Consider the following 20,336-nt stretch of genomic DNA (forward strand, 5'->3'; position numbering starts at 1 on the left):
CGTGAGAATAAGTATTCTTCTCCCTTGGAAGGCAGAAAGTGTTTCTTCTCTGTTCTCTTTGAAGTGGGAGCACAATTGCCTGGAGTATGCCAGACCATCTTTAATTGTCAGACCTCATTAATTGTCACCTTTCTGGGACCTTGTCAAGGTTTCTTTCCCCACTCTGAACTTATGGGTACAAATGCATGGACACTTCTAAGCCTAATTACTAGCGTAGATCTGGGATACACTGCCACCATCCAGAATTCCAGTCTCTGGGGCACTCTCTGTTCCCCCAAAACTTCGTCCCCTCCCTGGGTTGCCTTGAGGGACTTCACCAATTCCCTGGTGAACACAGATCCAAACCCCTTGGATCTTAGAACAAGGAGAAATTTACCATCCCCCTCCTTTCCCCCCATCAATCCCTGGTGAGTCCAGATCCAGTCCCCTTGGATCTTAACACAAGGTGAAATTAACTATCCCCCCTCCTGTTGCCCACCAATCCCTGGTGAGTCCAGATCCAATCCCCTTGGATCTATAAACAAGGAAAAATCAATCAAGTTCTTAAAAAGAAAGCTTTTAATTAAAGAAAGAAAAGGTAAAAATTATCTCTGTAAAATCAGGATGGAAAATGCTTTACAGGGTAATCAGATTCCTATAGACCAGAGGGGGCACCCCTAGCTTTAGGTACAAAGTTACAACAAACAGAGGTAAAATCCTTCCAGCAAAAAGAAACATTTACAAGTTGAGAAAACAAACATAAGACTAACACGCCTTGCCTGGCTAATTACTTACAAGTTTGAAACATGAGAGACTGATTCAGAAAGATTTGGAGAGCCTGGATTGATGTCCTGTCCCTCTCAGTCCCGAGAGCGAACAACAACACCACAAAGATCACAAATAAAAGACTTCCCTCCACCAAGATTTGAAAGTATCTTGTCCCCCTATTGGTCTTCTGGTCAGGTGTCAGCCAGGTTTACTGAGCTTCTTAATCCTTTACAGATAAAAGAGACATTAACCCTTAACTATCTGTTTATGACACGCCCCCCAAATCTCAGACAGTGTGGAACCACACTGGTGATTTCTTCCTAGAACTTTAGAATAAACAGATTAATAAAACACATGCACCTTTACATATACTACTAATTATGTAAAACTACAAGATTTTCCACATTTCAAGGACAATTTTTAACCCGTTGATTCTGGGAAACTTTCATGGAGGAGTGCATCAGCTACTTTGTTAGAAGCTCCTGAAACATGTTGAATTTCGAAATCAAAATCTTGGAGAGCTAAACTCCATCGAAGAAATTTTTTGTTGTTTCCCTTGGCAGTATGAAGCCACTTTAGCGCAGCATGGTCGGTTTGTAGCTGGAAACACCATCCCCAAACGTATGGGCGTAGCTTTTCCAGGGCATACACAATGGCGTAGCATTCTTTTTCACTGATTGACCAGTGGCTTTCCCTCTCAGACAGTTTCTTGCTGAGAAACACGACAGGATGAAATTCTTGATCCAGTCCTTCCTGCATTAAAACTGCTCCTACACCATGCTCAGACGCATCTGTGGTTACTAGGAATGGTTTGTCAAAGTCTGGGGCCCTTAGCACGGGGTCAGACATGAGTGTTGCCTTAAGCTAGTGATCACACAGAGAAAAACACTTATTATAGACCACTCTCGGGAAAGAACCCTGACATCACTATTTACCTGATTTTTCATTTTAAAAAAAGTTCAGATTGAAAATAATGAGACTCACTGATACTGGAAGCTTTATAGAGTGATATGTAACAAACCCAGAAATACTCATCTTTCGTAGCATCAGCTAAGGACTAGCACCAATCGCTCCCCTTCTCCCCCACCAATATTAGTAATATTGAAAACAATAAAAAAAGATTTAGTTCACCCGCTCCCCTCAAACAAGAAATACAAATAAGGAAAGGAAAATCTCTTCCCCACAAACAAAGGACTTTCACCTGAGTCTTCTTACCATTTTATAAAGATCTGAGATGCTGATCTGATCTGAATCCACCACCTCAAAGTCCTTCCGAGGAACTAGATCCAGGCCCAAATGTCTATGAAAGAGAAAGGCAGATGGAACAACAGTTAGTACATTTATCTACTCTGCATGCACATACAGGAACAATGACACTTGAACCACTAAGGTGCATGCTATCCTTCAAATACTGTTGGTTTTCAACACAGATAATCCTTTTAAATATAAAAATAAATAACAAAAACAAACAAAAACATAGGATCAAGCGCCTTATATGTTGTAAATTAGCTGGCTCCACTAACTTCAGTGGAGCTATCCCAGTGTATATCAGCTGAGGATCTGGGCCACTATGTTGATGCAATGGGATGAGTTATTGTCACAAAAGTTAGGAAATTTAGAGTTAAGATTCTCACCCATATAATTTCAGCAGGTTCTTTTGTTACATGATTAAACAACACATATAGAGCAACAAAAAATGTTCATGTACGTATATATATTTTAAAAATAGTATTCAATTTACTTATGCAGTCCAACTGGAGGAGGACTAGAGAAAAAAATCACTTTCCATTTTACGGTCTGATTTGCCAACCAGTATATCACATTGTTTCAGTATTGTGTAATCTTTTAATAGAAGGCATATACGCAAGGAAACAGTGTAGGATGCATTGGGAAATTCACTCTGAACGTAATGACTTTTGTGTAACTAAAACCCAACTTTAACACTGAGTAATTTATTTATTTTGCAAAATAGGGTCCAGTGGTATAAATGGGTTGAAAATCTGTCTTATTTGGCCAGCTGAGTCCCCTAGAGTGTAAGGCATTTCTGTGCATAGCTAAGGAAGCAGCATTGCTACGCTTTAGCAATCAGTAGCAACCAGAATGGCCCACTGGGGCATTTGGCTATCAGGCACAAAACTCACTCCCAATGAATCAGGCAGGACTCAATGGATTTTTTTTTAATGCTCCTAAATTATCTACTCACAGAAGCACTGTACAGCCCTCTTTCATTTATACCATTGGAAGACAGTTGTTAAAAGGTGCTATAATTTTTATAAAACTACTGCAGGTAGGCAAACTACAATTTTCAAACCCTCATATCTTTGCCAAACACAATTAGATTTACACCAGGACATTGAAGGCAATCTTCCTTCCTAAGCATTCCCTATCAAACGTCAGTTTCTACCCTAAGCACACTTTAGAGCTAATCATGTTAAAAATGGTGGCACAATTTATTTATGCTTTTTATTAATAGGAAATGTGTATCTTTCACTACTGTCTTTATTCTCAAAAATGGCTAGCCTATTTTTGCTGAAACTTACCAAATATATTTCACCTCTGTACAGGCCAAAAGATGAAAAATGATGACATTCATTAGCAACTGAAAATGGGGGTTTATAATAGAACGGTTTAGGTAATTTTAAAATGTGCTGTCACTAGAGTGCCAGATATAATAAAAGATATAGTGTTTATATTTTAATCATAATATGCATTAACGTCAGCAGCATGTAGAAACTATGGTGATTAGTGTTGGGATGGTGCCAAATTATTATTGTGAATTGTTGTGTTTGATAAGAATCAATGTGGTGAACATGAGTTTGGTATGGCTGGATACGTCTAAATTTGCTAGAGGATGCTGAGAGCAGGGTTGTCTTAACATCAGATAATTTGTATGGAAATTTACTGAAAGTGCTGGAATTCGTTAATCAGAGACTCTATCTGTGTGCGTGTTTCAACAATGGACTTTGAAATATATCAGTTGATGGCGAGCTCACGAAAGTAAATATGTAGAAGACACAGGAGCTTGGTACAGGCTGACCTGGGTCAAATGATCCTTTAGGATGGCACCACACCAAGAGCTCAAGTGAATGATTAATGAGAGGGTAAACGTCAACTGATCTTTGGTCTCTGTCCATTTTGCAGTCTCTTCTAAAATATTAATTAAAAAAAACACAGTAATGGAACATCCAACAGGTCATATTTCTGCAATATGTGACTCCTTTGAGAACAAGAGGTATAAATGCTAAGCAGAGTTAGTTAGTTCCCCAATTAATATCTGGAGAAGTCTGTGATGCTGTGAGGTAGAGGGTCTCAGGGCAGCCAACACCCTGCTATGAGTGACTTTTGTAGACTTTTGAACCAGAGGGCCTTGGGGTAACCAATACCCTGCTTCAGGGGACGTTTGACAGACCAAGTACCTGAAAGGGTAAGAGAAGAGAAGAAAAGAAGTCTCCATCTAGAACCGGTAGCTATATCTCCTTTGTTTGCAAATCAGGATACTGTGTAAGGCCAATACAACTACTGAGGGTTTACGCTTGGGGAATTGAGGCTTATTAGGAAGATGTACAGTATTATATAACCTTTTACTGCTTGTGTGATTCTTTCTCAAATAAACTGCTGTGCATTGCGCAAATTGAATGTGAATTTTCATTGGTACAGGTAACAATCTGCCCAGCTGTGGGCCCTTAAAGATTCATTTCAACAATTAGCACCATTAAATAACATAGATTAGAAAGTTCTCCTGAGTCTAAAAGGCTTCCGCTAAAACAACAATGCATACACAAGTGAACATTTATAAGAAGTAATCCCTCCCGAACATGTGGTTCTCAGGTGACAAAAAATAAACTGATGCTTTCTAATAGTATTATCAAAAGAACAGAATACACAGAACTACCCTTTATGTGTAGTTACAGACTACCATTACATCATTACAGAAAAGGCTGCCAAAGCTGATCACCATTTAAAACTGTTCCATTCTCATGATTTCAACTCTCTTTGGAACTGCCAACTCAAACAGTGGCAGGATATGTTATTCAGTATGTGACAAAGATGCTATCCTCTAGTTAATAACATTTGACACAAATGCCACAGTAGCACTCTGAAACTATTACCTTTGAAACTTATTTGGCACTCTAAATTTAGTAAAATCTTCTAACACCATGGATTTCCAGTCTAGAGGATTCTCATCCTCTAATACTATGGTAATCTTGTAGAGTACCTACACCCTTTAAGCTGGTACCTGTGTGCACTGCCACAGTAACCAAATTAAATCTTTTTCTACTAGCTCTTAAGAACCTAACATGTTCTTATCTGTAATGTGGGCTGAAGTTCAAGCCATATTATGTAAAATGTTTAATTGGGTTGATAAGACTTGCTCTATGCAGGGTCAGTTGACACAATGGTTAAAATGCCAGAGCCCATTCACGCTAAAGCTCCCACTGTTGCTAGCAGTGATGGCCCTGAGGCAGATTAATCAACAGAAGGAAATTTTTTGGAAAAGTTCCCTGGTGCAAATGAGAATTAGATGACATGGAGCTCCATTTATTGGGCAGTTCCCTCTACATAGGACTTTCTCTTTCTACTTTTGCCTCAGTCTGATTACTCTTTGAAGCAGTTCTGCAAGTAAGTCACTTAGGAAAAAATCCTGAGATGACAGACAGCTTCTCCAAATGACATCAGTGTTGGACAAAGTCAGTATTGAATTGGCAGGAGGTTGTGCAAGTCTCTTTTTCCATGGAGCCAGATTTTGGACCCTATAAAGAGAATCTTAGCGTTCTTTGAAAACAGTATTTAAATCTCTGGCCCTTTTCCTTGCAATGATTAGCTTAAAAACAAACTGACGTAAAGCAGTGCTAAACAATTGCTAAGACTAAAGAGGGTTATGCAGCTGGGCCTCATCTTCTGATTTAGTTGGGGTTGGTCCTGCTTTTGAGCAGGGGTTGGACTAGATGACTTCATGAGGTCTCTTCCAACTCTAATCTTCTATGATTCTGCAGTAGGAGGTTGAGTGGGAATGTAAAAACCCATCCCCAAAAGATTTTATTAAAACACACGTCTGTTAAGTTTGCATTATATTTCAAGATATGACCTCAGTAACAATCCCCGCAATCTTTTTGGATTCATAGATTCCAAGGCCAGAAGGGACATTAGGTTATTTAGCCTGACCTCCTATAAAACACAAATCATAGAATTTCATCCAGTTACCCCTGTATTGAGCCTAATAACGTGTGTTTGACTAAAGACAAAAAGGCACCCCACACTGGTGTAAAGACAGTAAGAGATGGGGAATCTACCACTTCCCTTTGTTGGTTTTTCCTCACTGTTAAAAACATGTGCCTTATTTCTAATTTCAATTTATCTGGCTTTAACCTCCATTTATTGATTTTTATTATGTTAGATTAAAGCGACCTTTAGCACCCAGTACATTCTCACTGTGAAGCTACTTAGACACACATCTTAAACGGCCTATAAAAAGTGGTATGATAATTGGGGAGAGAAACTGATTACATTTAAAGGTAGGCTGCAAAAATTTGTTTGGCAACCCTTTCAAAAATGGTTGGCTCTGAGTGTTAAAATTTCCAGCCCCGAGTAAGATCATTATTGTTGTGATCATGGCAACTACTGTAAAAGGAATCCTTTCTTGGGTGCTGTCAAGGCTGATTCTCCACTCTGGCACTTTGAGTGCAGAAGATGGGGGCCCACAAGGATTCTAAAAACTAATACTGGCCACTCCAGACTTGTATTAAACTCCCAAGGTCAGAGTTTCTCTCTGACCTTAGATGCTACCACCACCCAAGTACAAAAAAAAAAACCCTCTGGGTCCCAGGAAGGCGCACTTGGGAATTCCTCCCTCTGGGATACCCCCAAGCCCTTTCACCCCCCATCCGCCTGGGGAAGAGCTGAGAAAGAAAGCAAAGGAAATCAGCTGTTTCCACCAGCTAATTAAACAACATGCACAAACCTCTTAGGACACCAAAAATCCAATTCTGTCCTTAAAAAGGTAAATTTTATTAAAAACAAAAAGAAAGAAAATACATCTGGCACGTAGGCTTTTGCTAGATTTAAAAAAACCACTTACAAAAATTAAACATCAAGAATAATCTTCTTGAGGTCCGGCTTAAAGGTTACAAGCAAAACAAAATGCATTTGGGGTTATCACAGAGAAGTCTACAAGCCAATAAGAAACACACAGAAATAAACCTAATTGCATCTTTTCTAGACATTCTCTAATTTACTTACATATCTGTAGTTTCAGGTAAGCAATCTCTAGGTATGATCTGATGGGTTTTCATACCTGGCTTAAAGCTTCTCACAACATAACTGCTGCCCTGTTTCCCTCTGATCTGGACAACCACAACACACAGACAAAGGGAAGTTTTTTCCCAATTTGAAAAAGTTCTAGCCCTTCCATTGGCTCTTTGGTCAGGTGTCCACTCCTTTCCTTTTACCTTTGGGCTTGTTAACCTTTTACAGGTAAAGCAAGTAGGAAAAAGTTACTAAGAGGAATTTTATAACTAACTGGCTGGGTGGGTGTCCAAAAAAGGGAGCTATCCCCCACGCCTTCATTTATAACAGGTGCGAAACCCTTCCCATCAGTCATACCAGCAGCACACCAGGAAGAGATGGGGCCAAGTTGCCACTAAAGTGACTATAGCCACTCTAGTCCACCAGTCTCCCCATTGGTGCCTACCCAGCCCCTCTCCTAGCCTAGAGTCTGTGGAGTTCATACTATGGAGGAGCCTAAAGCCCTGTTCATCCACTCATAAGCCAAGAGAGACTTTTCCTCCCAGCCCCACTCCCACTCTTTTGTCCAAGCTAAGAAAGATCTTCAGTAGTTCAAGAACTGCCTACTTCATGACCAAAGGGGATCTTTTCCTCAGATGGCTATGCAGTCCACCATCAAAAGATACCCATTCCCCACCTGATCATCCACTCCACAGCCACAGCCCACAGAACAACTTGCCTTCACTGCTATTGCTGCAGCGAGCAAAGGATGTCATGTAGGAGAGATGTTTAGAGGATCCTCAATGAGGTACTGAAGAGAGAGCAGTATGGTGAACTGGCCCAGAAGGTGATGGTGGTAGAAGGACTAATGAATTTGGGAAGGGGGAAGAGTATGGAATTCATGGAGTTTTTCTGTTTTGCTTTTAGGGGAGAGGTGGAGAAAGAGAGAATGTAGAACTGATGACTATTTTGTGTAGCAAGGAGGAGTGTTGTACTGAAGGAATGTAAAGTGTACCACTGAGACAGAACATTTTTAATAGTCAAAGGCTCTGAAATTATACACAATGCTAAGGTTTTCCGCTGATGTGGACCGGAGTAAGAAAGAACGAAATAGCAGATGACACCATCCAATCTTGTGGTATTTGTTAGTTCAGATAAAATAGAGTACAAAGATTTCCCAGAGACACAGAAGATAGAGAGATAATTTGAATAACTAAGAGTTATGCAGTTACTTATAAAATTAATAAAACGTTAAAAGTAATAGGTTGCTTAGCTGGAAGCCATCTTAGAATAGGTATAATGTAATAGGACAGTTTATTAGGGAAGTGGGAATTGAATTATTAATTTGCCAAATTATGTAAATATCAGCAATATTTGGTGACCCAAATGTTTTAGAATATTTTTGTTTGACGTTTGTGTTAGTCAAACATTCAGCCATATGAGAGTGGTAGGACATAGCTAAGAGAACTGATAGCAACTAGTTTGGCAACTGAATATTCAAGCAATACAAATATTAGTCAACTATAATTGAAAATATATGGCACCCAGAAACAACAAGGAGTTAGGGGAATGTGAAGGTAGAATGCTGCCTGTGTTCCAACTCAGAAGATGGTCAAGGGATGTGAGGCAGAGAAACAGCAAAAATGGAATAACGGTCACTGAAGAGTTTGGAGCAAGAAAGAGAAAGCAGAAGAAGAAATAGGAAGGTAGTGGGAACCATCAATAAATGAAGTTTGGGGGTGGGAGAGTTGGTGTCAAGGGGAGTACAGAGAAACCGTATCAAATAGGGCAGGGGAAGATAGATTCAGAAGGAGCTACAGAGAAATCAGCTTCAGGTAGAGAAGGAAAAGAGCTGCAGCAGAAGGGAGAAAACAGGGGCTGTCAGAAAATCTATGTAGTGGAGAAACTGCCTCAGTGGAAGCCAGAGCTGATTGAGAGATCAGATTTATGTATTGTTTAAAATGAATAAGTAATTACATATTTTAAGTAAGCATCAAAAGATGTATGGCATCAAATGATGGGCAATTTCTACACAAAGCAAATTCACTAAGTATGTGTTTACCAGGACAACTGAGGGCTCAGGGAGAGCAAAGACAGTAACTGTTCATGAAGATACAAAAAGTACTTTTTAAACTAGAATTTACATTATTTCAAGACCTGCACAAAACATCTTAAAAGCATATAAATATACATTATCCCATTGGTTGACATGAGAGTTAAGACAAAAAAAGGAGGAATGAAAATGAAAGGTTTTAGGAGGAAATGAAAAGTATGATATGGAATGCATCGTCCGAGGGGTGGAAAACAGGGGCCAGGGAGCAAGTACCAAGTGAGAACCAAAAAATAAAGACACCAGGACCTCTTTGATGAAGTGTTCCTCACACAGGCTTCTCTGGAGTGAGGATGTCTTGCAACATGTCCCAGAATACAGAGAAATTGCTTAGTTTGCCTCTTCAGAATCCTTTCTATCTTACAACTTAGTACTTTTAATCATGAATGGTATTTTATAAACATAAAACTAATTCACACAATGCTGTTATGAGGCAAGATTGTACTATTATTATCCTCCCTTGTACAAATAAATAAATGCAGACAGAGAGGGCAAGTCCCAAACCCATAGAGAAAGTTAATGTAAGTGCCAGGATTAAAATTTGGGAGTTCTTAGTTCCCAGTCATCTGCTTAGGTCACATAACTCTTCATTAACTATACAATATTACTCATTTCGATATTCAGTAAGTGCTAGTATTGCAACTGCCAGTGCGTAAAATAATTTTCATATAAGTGAAGATCAGGGAAAGACCATGAATTTCAAAGCAGGGTTTAATTTCACTCAGACCACAGTGTAAAAGACTATACTTTCCTCTAGCAATTCTCGCTGAATTGCAACTGTTGGCCATTTGTGTTCTTTCTAGTTGTTTTCAGCTATTTACTGCTATGATTGAAGTGATTTAAAAAAAATAGTTGTAATGCATTTTATAAGGAAAAATAACCTTTTACTATCAAGTAATGCACGCCTTTACTTGTTAATTCCTATGGTCCCATTTCAAGTCCCATATTACTGATGTCTCCTTCTTCCCTACTCTGTTTCTAAGTATAAGGAATAACACTCCTATCTTTAAAGGATAAGAAAGTAAGTATCTCTCAGTATTATAATGGGGAGAGTGATTGTACTCAGAAGTGTGGCTGCACTGAGTCTATCACGTAAATAGATGTCTAATTCACAATCAGAAGGAGCATCTGGTTTTCCGAATGAATGTCTTTTCTATCTCCTTTTCTGTAGCCAACTGGTTACCACTTCTCTCTGCATGGTCCTTTTTATATTTACGGCCAGACTGCTCCCTCAGTTAAACCTTTGACCTTTCCCAGAGTGCAGGAAAAGGCAAGAGAGAAGCTTCCGCCTGACCTGTCCCATTGGCCCGGAGCAGCAAATTGTGGCTACTGGGAGCTACGATCGGCTGAACCTGTGGACACGGCAGGTACACAAACCAGCCTGGCCCACCAGGGGCTTTCCCTGCTCAAGCGGCAGAACAAGTTTGAGAATCACAGATTTAGGTTAATCTTTCTATCTACCCAATGGGACTCAGTGCTCAGTATAGAAGATACCATCAGAGATGCTTAGTTTTGCAGTTCTCAAACTGTGGATTTGTGTCTCCAGAGATAACATGCTTGTTAACAGCAAAAAATGTTTTTAAATAAATAAATATATAGAGGTGAGAAATAACAGACCTCAACCCTATTGTCCCTCTGCAAATTTGTGTACACAGAGTCAATCCCTTACCTTTCTTTAAAAGTGCAAAGTTTCAAAAAGTTCAATGAATAGAGGATTATTGGGGGCAGAATAGATCTGAACAAAGAGAAGAAGTTTGGAGATAAATGGGAGAAGGGAGGGACAGGCAGTAGAAACAAAAGTGAAACTGTTTGAGCAGCACATTCCAAAAGTCTTGAGGTCTTTCTGAGTGTGGCCTTCATTGATTTAAGATCTACCATACCATTCTCTCACTAGAAGGAAAAACCTAAAATTGCAGCAGGCTTTGAAAGAGATCTAGTTTGGGAATATTTTAATGAAGTTCCTCTACCTGTGGGTAAGACAGGCATGCGTGCATAATAGAAACATTGCAACAAAGAAATGCAAGGCCTGCTTGCCAGAATGAAACAACATCATGAGAAGTGTTCCTTCTCAGAAGGAAGCTGCGTTGAAGATGATGAAAGGAACACGTCTGAACATGCAGGATCTTCAGGCTGATAAATTTTTTTTATTTCATACTTCTTTCTTAAGGACTGTCTGTCTTCCTTCTGATCTATTCTTAAATTCTCATGTTTGAGCAAAAAATACAGTTGTTACTCTATGGTACTATCATTTTAGATGCAATTGAGATAAAAAATAAATAGCTGAAATAGGCAGATCTTCCTTTTACACTTTCACCTTTTAAATAGTACTGAGTGTCAGTGAATGAAATGAGTAATACTAAATGAGCAGTATGGTAATACTAATTAAATAACTACATTGACTTATTTTGTTTAGGAGAATCCATCCTCAATATACAGGATTCTGAAGATTATCCACCTTCTAGATCACCATCATTTTTTATAATTGCAGAGTTATCTGCCAATTATAGTGTTTAAGTCACATCATGTATGTCACATAGCCACAGTCTATCACCTGTAGCAAAAAGAAAAATAAAATTCCTTCATCCAGAAACAACCATCAATAAGTTTGTGATAAGAACCAGCAGATTACAAAAAGAGGTAATTGATGAAAAAATTGCCTGGTTTGTTTATGCAACAAACTCCTTTTCGTATGATTGAGAACCCACACTTCATTAACATGGTTCAGTCATTAAGACCAGGATACGGTCCACCCAATAGAGCAGATGTCACACGCAAATCGCTGGATGAAGTGTATGAAAGAGAAATTGAGCAGTGTGCAAAAGGTCTAGAGGGTGAAATTGTTAACCTGAGTCTTGATGGGTGGAGCAATGTCCACAATGGTCCTGTTGTATGTGCTTCTATGACAACAGAAGAAGAAAATGTCTTCCTTACAGAAACAATTGATACATCAGGAAATGCATACACAGCAGAATACTTACAAGAAGTAGCAGTAAAAGCTATAACAAACCTTGAAAAAAAATTCAAATGTCTAGTATGCAGCTTGGTCACAGACAACGCTGCAAATATATCCAAGATGAGAAGAAATTATTCAGAAGAGAGTCCCAAATTAATAACCTACAGTTGCAGTGCTCATTTGATGCACCTCCAAGCCAAAGACTTCAGAATTCCAGAAATAAAGGCTAATGTTGCTGAAATAGCAAAATACTTCCATAACAACCACTTTGAAGCAGCTACTCTGAAAAAAACTAGGTGCAACCAAGCTAACTCTCCCACAAGACGTGCGATGGAACTCAGTAGTGGACTGTTTTGAGCACTATATCAAGAACTGGCCTAATCTGATGACAGTTTGTGAACAAAATTGTGAAAAAAATAGATGGCACTGTCACAGCTTCTCAACATTGGGCTTAAGAGAAATGTTGAACACACACTAGTACCCTGAAGCCTATTTCTGTAGCCTTGAACAAAATGCAGAGAAATAGCTGTTTTATTGCTGACATTGTTGAAATTTGGAAGGAACTGAGTGAGATCTTAAAAAGAGAAATATGCAATGACAGAGTTACATTACAAGCATTGAAAGAACAAATGGGACAAGCACTATCTCCAGCTCATTTTCTTGCAAACACTCTCAATACTCGGTACCAGGGTCAAACCTTAACTGCTCAAGAAGAGGGGTTGGCTATGATATGGACATCCAGCAATCACCCCCCTATAATGCCAACTATAATAAACTTTAGAACTAAGGGTGAACCATTCAAGAAATATATGTTTGCTGATGATGTTTTAAAGAAAGTCACATTAGTGAACTGGTGGAAGCCACTTAAGCACCTGGATTCAGAAACTGTTGAAGTGATAATTTCACTTTTAACAGCAGTAGAAAGAATATTTTCTTCCTTTGGACCAATTCATTCCAAATTAACTTCAGAGATAAGGGTGAACCATTCAAAAATATATGTTTGCTGATGATGTTTTAAAGAAAATCACACCAGTGAACTGGTGGAAGTCATGTAAGGACTTGGATTCAGAGACTGCTGAAGTGATAATCTCACTTTTAACAGCAGTAGCTTCTTATTAGCTTCTTCCGCCAGTGTAGAAAGAATATTTTCTTCCTTTGGTCTAATTCATTCGAAATTGAGAAATTGTTTGGGACCTGAAAAAGCAGGAAAGCTTGTTTTTCTTTTCCAGATTAGAACAAACAGGAAAATGAAGGTGAAGATGACTGAGTTAGCTGCAGAAGCCAATATTTTAAGTTTCTCATGTTGACCTGGCTGACAGTCGATTTAATTATTTTTTAAAAATATTTCATTTGACTATTTTAAAAACAATTTTAACAAAAACACACCTGATTTTAAAAAACTTGAATGTTTTACTAAATTCAAAAATTCATATGCCTCTTTTGTTAAAATTTTAAAAATCAAGAATATATAACTTTGTTGTTTTAGTTAAATAAAACAATTTAAATATCTGCCTGGTGATGTTCTTCTCCTACTACAGCATGGCAAGAAAATCATCCAAATATTAATGATTAACCTGTTGAATTGGAGACTGTTCACCTCCCAATGACTTCATAAATCTCTGCTTCAATTACCTTTGGTAAATGAAATAACCAAGCGATCATTCATTTTCTTATATAGCTGTAAAACTAATCTGAAAAGTTTTCAAAAGAAATTACTTTAAAAATGTATAGTGTGTACATTCTAAAAATGAAACCTACATCTATCTCTGAGTTCTGAAGAATATGTATTAAGGTTATAACAACCAACAAGAATGCACTTTTATGTAGAAATCCATGATTAAATCAAGTCTTCCTGACTAATGATTTAAATCAATTTGATTTAAATCAAATCCATCCAGAGAGGAACTTGAGCCAAGAACGCCACTGAAGATGCCTGCACCCTTGTGTAGTGTGCTGTCAGTGCGGGGGCAGGTATCTTTGACAAATCACATCCCATCCAGACACAGGACATGATACAAGAAGAGATCCTTTGGAATGAGACTGGAAGCCCCTTCATATACTGGCAATTGCAGTGAAGAGTTGCGTTGATTTTCAAAATGGCTTTGTTCTTTCAATGTAGAATGCTAATGCTTGTCTGACATCCACGGAGTGGAGCATACGTTCCCTGCTGCTAGTGTGCAACTTAGGAAAGAACATAGGAAGAAAAATGTCCTGGTTCACATGGAATTGCGAAACTACTTTCGGGAGGAAGGCTGGGTGCAGTTGCAACTGCATCTTGTCCTTAAAGAAGACTGTGTACAGGGGTTCCTGGGTTAAGGCCCTAAGCTCAGACGCCTGCCTAGCTGAAGTTATAATTACCAAGAACACTAATTTCCAGGAAAGATAAAGGAGGGAGGCTGTTACTAAGGGTTTGAAAGAAGGTCCCATCAATCTAGAGAGCACAAGGTTAAGATCCCATGAGGGAGCTGGCTGTTTTACTTGAGTGTACATTCTATCTAATCCCTTGAGGAAACAGCCCACCATGGGGTTTGCGAAAACTCAGTGACCAGCCAAACTGAGGTGGAAAGCTGAGATAGCGACCAGGTGCACTTTTATTGATGATACCGGCAGACCCTGCTTTTTTAGATGCAGCAAATAGTCCAGAATAAAGGGAATTGATGACTGTAAGGGGGAGTGCTTTGGTAATGCTCAAATGGCATGTTCCTTTTCCACTTGGCCAGATAGGTGGCCCTAGTGGATGGTTTCCTGCTGCAAAGAAGGACCTCTCTAACAGGGTCTAAGCATGTGAGCTCTGAGGGGTCAGCCATGGCGTTTCCATGCTGTGAGATGGAGAGACTGCAGATTGGGATGCTGGAGGTGGCTGTGGTCCTGGGTGATCAAGTCTGGGACCAGTGGCAGGGTTATTGGCATGTGCACTGACAGGTCTAGAAGGGTGGTAAACCAATGCTGGTGAGGCCATGCTGATGCTATTAAGATCAATGATACTCCCTTCTGACTTTGAGCAGTATTTTGTGCACAAGCGGGAAGGGTGGGAAAGTATATAGTAGATAGGTCCTTCCAAGAGAGGAGAAAACTGTGAATGAGCCTGGGCTGTGATTCAGGAAGGAGCAACACTGGTGACATTTCCTGTTGTTCTTTGTCACAAATAAATCTATTTGAGGAAACCCCCAACACTGGAAGATGTTGATCACAACGTCCAGGCAGAAGGACCACTCATGATTGTAAAATGACCTGCTGAGACAATCGGCCAGTTCATTCTGGGAACCTGGAAAGTATGATGCCTCTAGATGTATTGAATGGGTGATGCAGAAGTCCCAAAGCTTGAGAGCTTTCTGGCACAGGGGAGAGAAGTGAGCATCACCCTATCTGTTTAAATAAAACAGTGCTGTGGTGTCGTCAGTCAATTCAGATACACATCTGCCCTCCACATGGGCCTGGAATGTCTGGCAAGCAAGGCAGACCGCTTTTAGCTCCCTGACGTTGATAAAAGCAGCAAAGAATCCTGTGGCACCTTATAGACTAACAGACGTTTTGAAGCATGCGCTTTCGTGGGTGAATACTCACTTAGTCGGATGCATGTAGTGGAAATTTCCAGGGGCAGGTATATATATGCAAGCAAGAAGCAAGCTAGAGATAACAAGGTCAGTTCAATCAGGGAGGATGAGGCCCTGTTCTAGCAGTTGAGGTGTGAAAACCAATGGAGGAGAAACTGGTTTTGTAGCTGGCAAGCCATTCACAGTCTTTGTTTAATCCTGAGCTGATGGTGTCAAATTTGCAGATGAACTGAAGCTCAGCAATTTCTCTTTGAAGTCTGGTCCTGAAGTTTTTTTTGCTGCAGGATGGCCACCTTAAGATCAGCTACTGTGTGGCCAGGGAGGTTGAAGTATTCTCCTACAGGTTTTTGTATATTGCCATTCCTAATATCTGATTTGTGTCCATTTATCCTCTTCCGTAGAGACTGTCCAGTTTGGCCAATGTATATAGCAGAGGGGCATTGCTGGCATATGATGGCGTACATTACATTGGTGGACGTACAGGTGAATGAACCGGTGATGGTGTGGTTGATCTGGTTAGGTCCTGTGATGGTGTCGCTGGTGTAGATATGTGGGCAGAGTTGGCATAAAGGTTTGTTGCATGGATTGGTTCCTGAGCTAGAGTTACTATGGTGCGGTGTGCAGTTACTGGTGAGAATATGCTTCAGGTTGGCAGGTTGTCTGTGGGCGAGGACTGGCCTGCCACCCAAGGCCTGTGAAAGTGTGGGATCATTGTCCAGGATGGGTTGTAGATCCCTGATGATGCATTGGAGGGGTTTTAGCTGGGGACTGTATGTGATGACCAATGGAGTCCTATTGGTTTCTTTCTTGGGTTTGTCTTGCAGTAGGAGGCTTCTGGGTACATGTCTGGCTCTGTTGATTTATTTCCTTATTTCCTCGTGCGGGTAATGTAGATTTGAGAATGCTTGGTGGAGATTTTGTAGGTGCTGGTCTCTGTTTCAGGGGTTAGAGCAGATGCAGTTGTACCTCAGTGCTTGGCTGTAGACAATGGATCGTGTGGTGTGCCTGGGATGGAAGCTGGAGGCATGAAAGTAGGCATAGTGGTCAGTAGGTTTTTGGTAGAAGGTGGTGTTAATGTGACCATCACTTATTTGCACCGTGGTGTCTAGGAAGTGGACCTCCTGTGTAGATTGGTCCAGGCTGAGGCTGATGGTGGGGTGGAAGCTATTGAAATCGTGGTCGAATTTTTCCAGAGTCTCCTTCCCATGGGTCCAGATGATGAAGATGTCATCAATGTAGCGTAGGTAGAGAAGGGGCGTGAGTGGACGAGAGCTGAGGAAGCGTTGTTCCAGGTCGGCCATAAAAATATTGGCATATTGTGAGGCCATGCGGGTGCCTATAGCGGTGCCACTGATCTGGAGATATATATTGTCATCAAATTTGAAATAGTTGTGTGTGAGGATAAAGGCACAGAGCTCGGCAACCAGTTGTGCTGTGGCATCATCAGGGATACTGTTCCTGACAGCTTGTATTCCATCTGTGTGTGGGATGTTTGTGTAGAGAGCCTCTACATCCATGGTGGCTAGGATAGTGTTTTCTGAAAGGTCACCAATGCATTGTAGTTTTCTCAGGAAATCAGTGGTGTCACGGTGCTTCCTGCTGGGTCCTGAGTCCCTCTTGGACCCCAGTGCTCCTTTCAGACTCTGGGGTACTGTAGGGGCCAGCACCCCAGTGCCTCTTTCAGACTGCGGGGTACTGCAGGAGGCAGTACCCTGGTCTGAAAGGGGCACCAGGGTCAAAGAGGGACTTGGGACCCAGTGGCAAGCGGGACTCAAGCCGGCAGAGGGCGCTCCTGGGTCGAAGAGCTAATTCCCAGGATGACCGACAGGAGGTGCCGCAGGGGTGAGTCGCTGCCCCGTTACATTAGTGGTGGAGAATGCAGGCACGGACAGTCCACTCCTGATACAAGGGGCAGGGAAAAGGACTGTGGGACTATTGCCTGGACACTGCAGCTGGAAGGAGGGATGATGGATCCTGGGTATGCTGGGATGTTTTATGCTGAGACCCCAGGTGCCATCCCTGGCTGGGCCCCGGTGTCAGCACCATAGCGGAAGGGGGCTGATGACCTGCAGGGAATCCAGGAGGCCCAGGAGGGATTGTGGGAGGTGCAAGAGGCTCTCCAGGAAGAGTTGGGCCAGCTGGTACAGAAATAGTGGGCCTTGGTAAACCTCCTCAGGAAGGAGTTCCAGAGGAGTGGTGGAGACGGATGGGAGAGGCGGAGAGCTGGGACCAGGACCTGTGGCCGAGCGCCGGACATGTTATGCCTGTTTAAGGCGAGGACATTGTGACAGACCCAGGCCAGTGAGTTACAGGAGTCTGGTAGAGAGCAAATATACTGGTCACTGGATGAGTAGTTTTCTGTTCCCTGAGTGACCAGAGCAGGGTCTGCACTAGAGTAGTCAGGAACTTGCTAGAACCAATTAAGGCAGACAGCCTGATTAGAACACCTGCAGCCAATCAAGGCAGGCTAATCAGGGCACCTGGGTTTTAAAAGGAGCTCTCTCCAGTCAGATGGGGAGGAGCCAGAGGAGAGGAAGTGCATGTGAGGAGCTGGGAGCAAGAGGCGCAAGGAGCTGAGAGTGAGAGGGTGTGCTGCTGGAGGACTAAGGAGTACAAATGTTATCAGACACCAGGAGGAAGTTGTTGTGGTGAGGATAAAGAAGGTGTTTGGAGAAGGCTTGGGGAAGTAGCCCAGGGAGGTGTAGCTGTCACACAGCTGTTACAAGAGGAACTATAGACAGCTGCAAATCCTTAGGGCCCTGGGCTGGAACCTGGAGTAGAGGGCGGGCCCGGGTTCCCCCCAAACCTCCCAACTCCTGATCAGACACAGGAGGAGTTGATCCAGACTGTGGGGGAGATCACTGAGGTGAGCAAATCTGCCAATAAGCGCAGGACCCACCAAGGTAGAGGAGGAACTTTGTCACAACATATAAAGAGGGATTGTCCCTACTGGGGCGGGGGCTGGGCGCCTCACCCAGGAGAGAGACAGGGGCAAGTCCCGGGGACAGTCCGCTGGGTGAGGGAACCTGAGCAGCTGCCAATATATTGGGCCTCTGGGCAGAAGGGCCACACGCAGTGAGCATGCCCAGGCCCAAGTTGGAGGGTCCAGGTCTACCCTGGTGGAAGAGTGGGACCTGAGAAGGACTGAGGAGCTAAGGCAGCAAAGAGGCAGGGAGCCTGAAGGGGCTGCCATATCCCAGGACACAGTAGGAGGCACTGCCCCCTCACAGGAGTTGAGGGTTGGGCGAAGGAAGTGCCTGGAGGCCCGGAAGGGGCCGCACAGGACCCGGTAAAGGTGACAGAGGCCGAGGCAGAGAAGGCCGGGACCCCGAAGGACGGGGACCCAGACCGTCGCTAAGCCAGTCGCCAAGGGGGAAACCCAGATGGAGTGGGCCCAGCACGAGGCTGGAGTCTAGGCGGTCCAGGAAAAACAAACTAAATGGATTGAGGCCCTGGAGAAGGAGGGCCTGGGGGACCCCGACCTCTGGGTTCACCTGGAGGCCACGGAGTTGGCTAGCCAGAAGGCGGAGGTGCACGCTCGGGAGATGAGCTGAGGTTGGGAAGCAGCCGAGAGGAGAGTGGCAGCCCTGGAGGGTCAACTTTGGGGAGACCAAGCCGAGAAACCCCCCTATACCCAAGGGTGAGGGTTTGGGGGGGGTGTAGTGGGGTGGTCACCCGCTCCAGCCCTGGAAGGGTTAAAGCCAGCCCTGGGAGAGGGCTGAGGCTGTGAAGCAAAGCCTGGGCTGATTGGGGAAGGCAGTAACAGCAAGAGCCACATCCCAATCAGGCTCAGCTGGTTCCTATAAGAGGTTGCGAGCCAGAAGCCCAAACACTCTCTCTGCTTGTAGAGAGAGAATGGCCTGGCTGCTAGGGAGCTGAGCAGGGTACAGGGAGCGGAGTAGGGCTGGAGGAAGGCTAGAGGAGCTGGGGAGCTCCAGTCCGGAAAACCCCCAGGCTGCGGGCCTAACTGAGGGCCTAAGACAAGTACTGGGATTGCAAAGGGGCAGCCCAGCAATAGGTAGAGGCAGCAGGTCCAGACCCAACCTTGCCTATGATGAGTGGCTTACATTCTAGTCTGCCCCAGTGCGTGGGGGTGAGTTGGTGACTGGCAGTAGCCTATGACTGAGGCGAGGTGGGGGTAGTGGGTGGGTGTTCCGCTGAGTGGGGAGACCTGGAGAAACAGTGAGGGTACTGCCAGGGGGCAGCACACAGTGAAAGGTTCACTCAGGTTCCGGGAGGGACACGGGGCCAGTGGCAAAGTGAGACACCGGCTAACTGAGGGTATTCTAGAGGCTAATTCCCCGAGATGATGAGCAGGAGGTGCTGCTGGGTGAGTCTATGCACTGTTACAGAGCCCTAAGGTAAGGGTGAAGAAGGCATTAAGAGAAAGAAGTGGGAGAACTGTGGGGAAGTGGATCAGGGAAGTGTAGCAGCCCTAGCAGTGAAAGGTTGGCTGCCAATAGCTGCTGCCATTAGGGTCCCTGGGCCGGAACCCGGAGTAGAGAGCGGGCCCAAGTTCCCCACAACCTGCCACTACAGAAACACCTCCTGGAAGGGAAGACAGACCCCTGTCAGGACAGGAGGCTAAACTGTTCTTGAACAATCCCATAGGGACAGCAGAGATTGGGAGTTCTCTCACCAACTTCCTTGCTGGCTTATGATGAAAAGGGCTCAGTAGACTGTAACCCTGGCTCTAGAGAGAGAAGGGCTACATGGAGGGTCGCAATGAGCCTCTGAGGCTAGCATAAAC

The 20,336-nt window shown here is 42.9% G+C and overlaps 1 protein-coding gene across 9 annotated transcripts in view; it reads right to left on the reverse strand.

Moving 5' to 3' along the window:
- DOCK3 (dedicator of cytokinesis 3) overlaps positions 1-20,336 on the reverse strand; it is a 612,097-nt gene that overhangs the window by 349,344 nt on the left and 242,417 nt on the right. For all 9 annotated transcript variants that reach the window (XM_030569027.1, XM_030569026.1, XM_030569028.1 and 6 more), the window contains exon 7: positions 1,963-2,047. In XM_030569027.1, coding sequence (XP_030424887.1) covers positions 1,963-2,047 — 85 coding nt within the window. The remainder of the gene's footprint in view (positions 1-1,962; positions 2,048-20,336) is intronic.

Source organism: Gopherus evgoodei, chromosome 7 (assembly GCF_007399415.2).
Source record: "Gopherus evgoodei ecotype Sinaloan lineage chromosome 7, rGopEvg1_v1.p, whole genome shotgun sequence".
In the NCBI taxonomy this organism is placed as follows: Eukaryota; Metazoa; Chordata; order Testudines; family Testudinidae; genus Gopherus; species Gopherus evgoodei.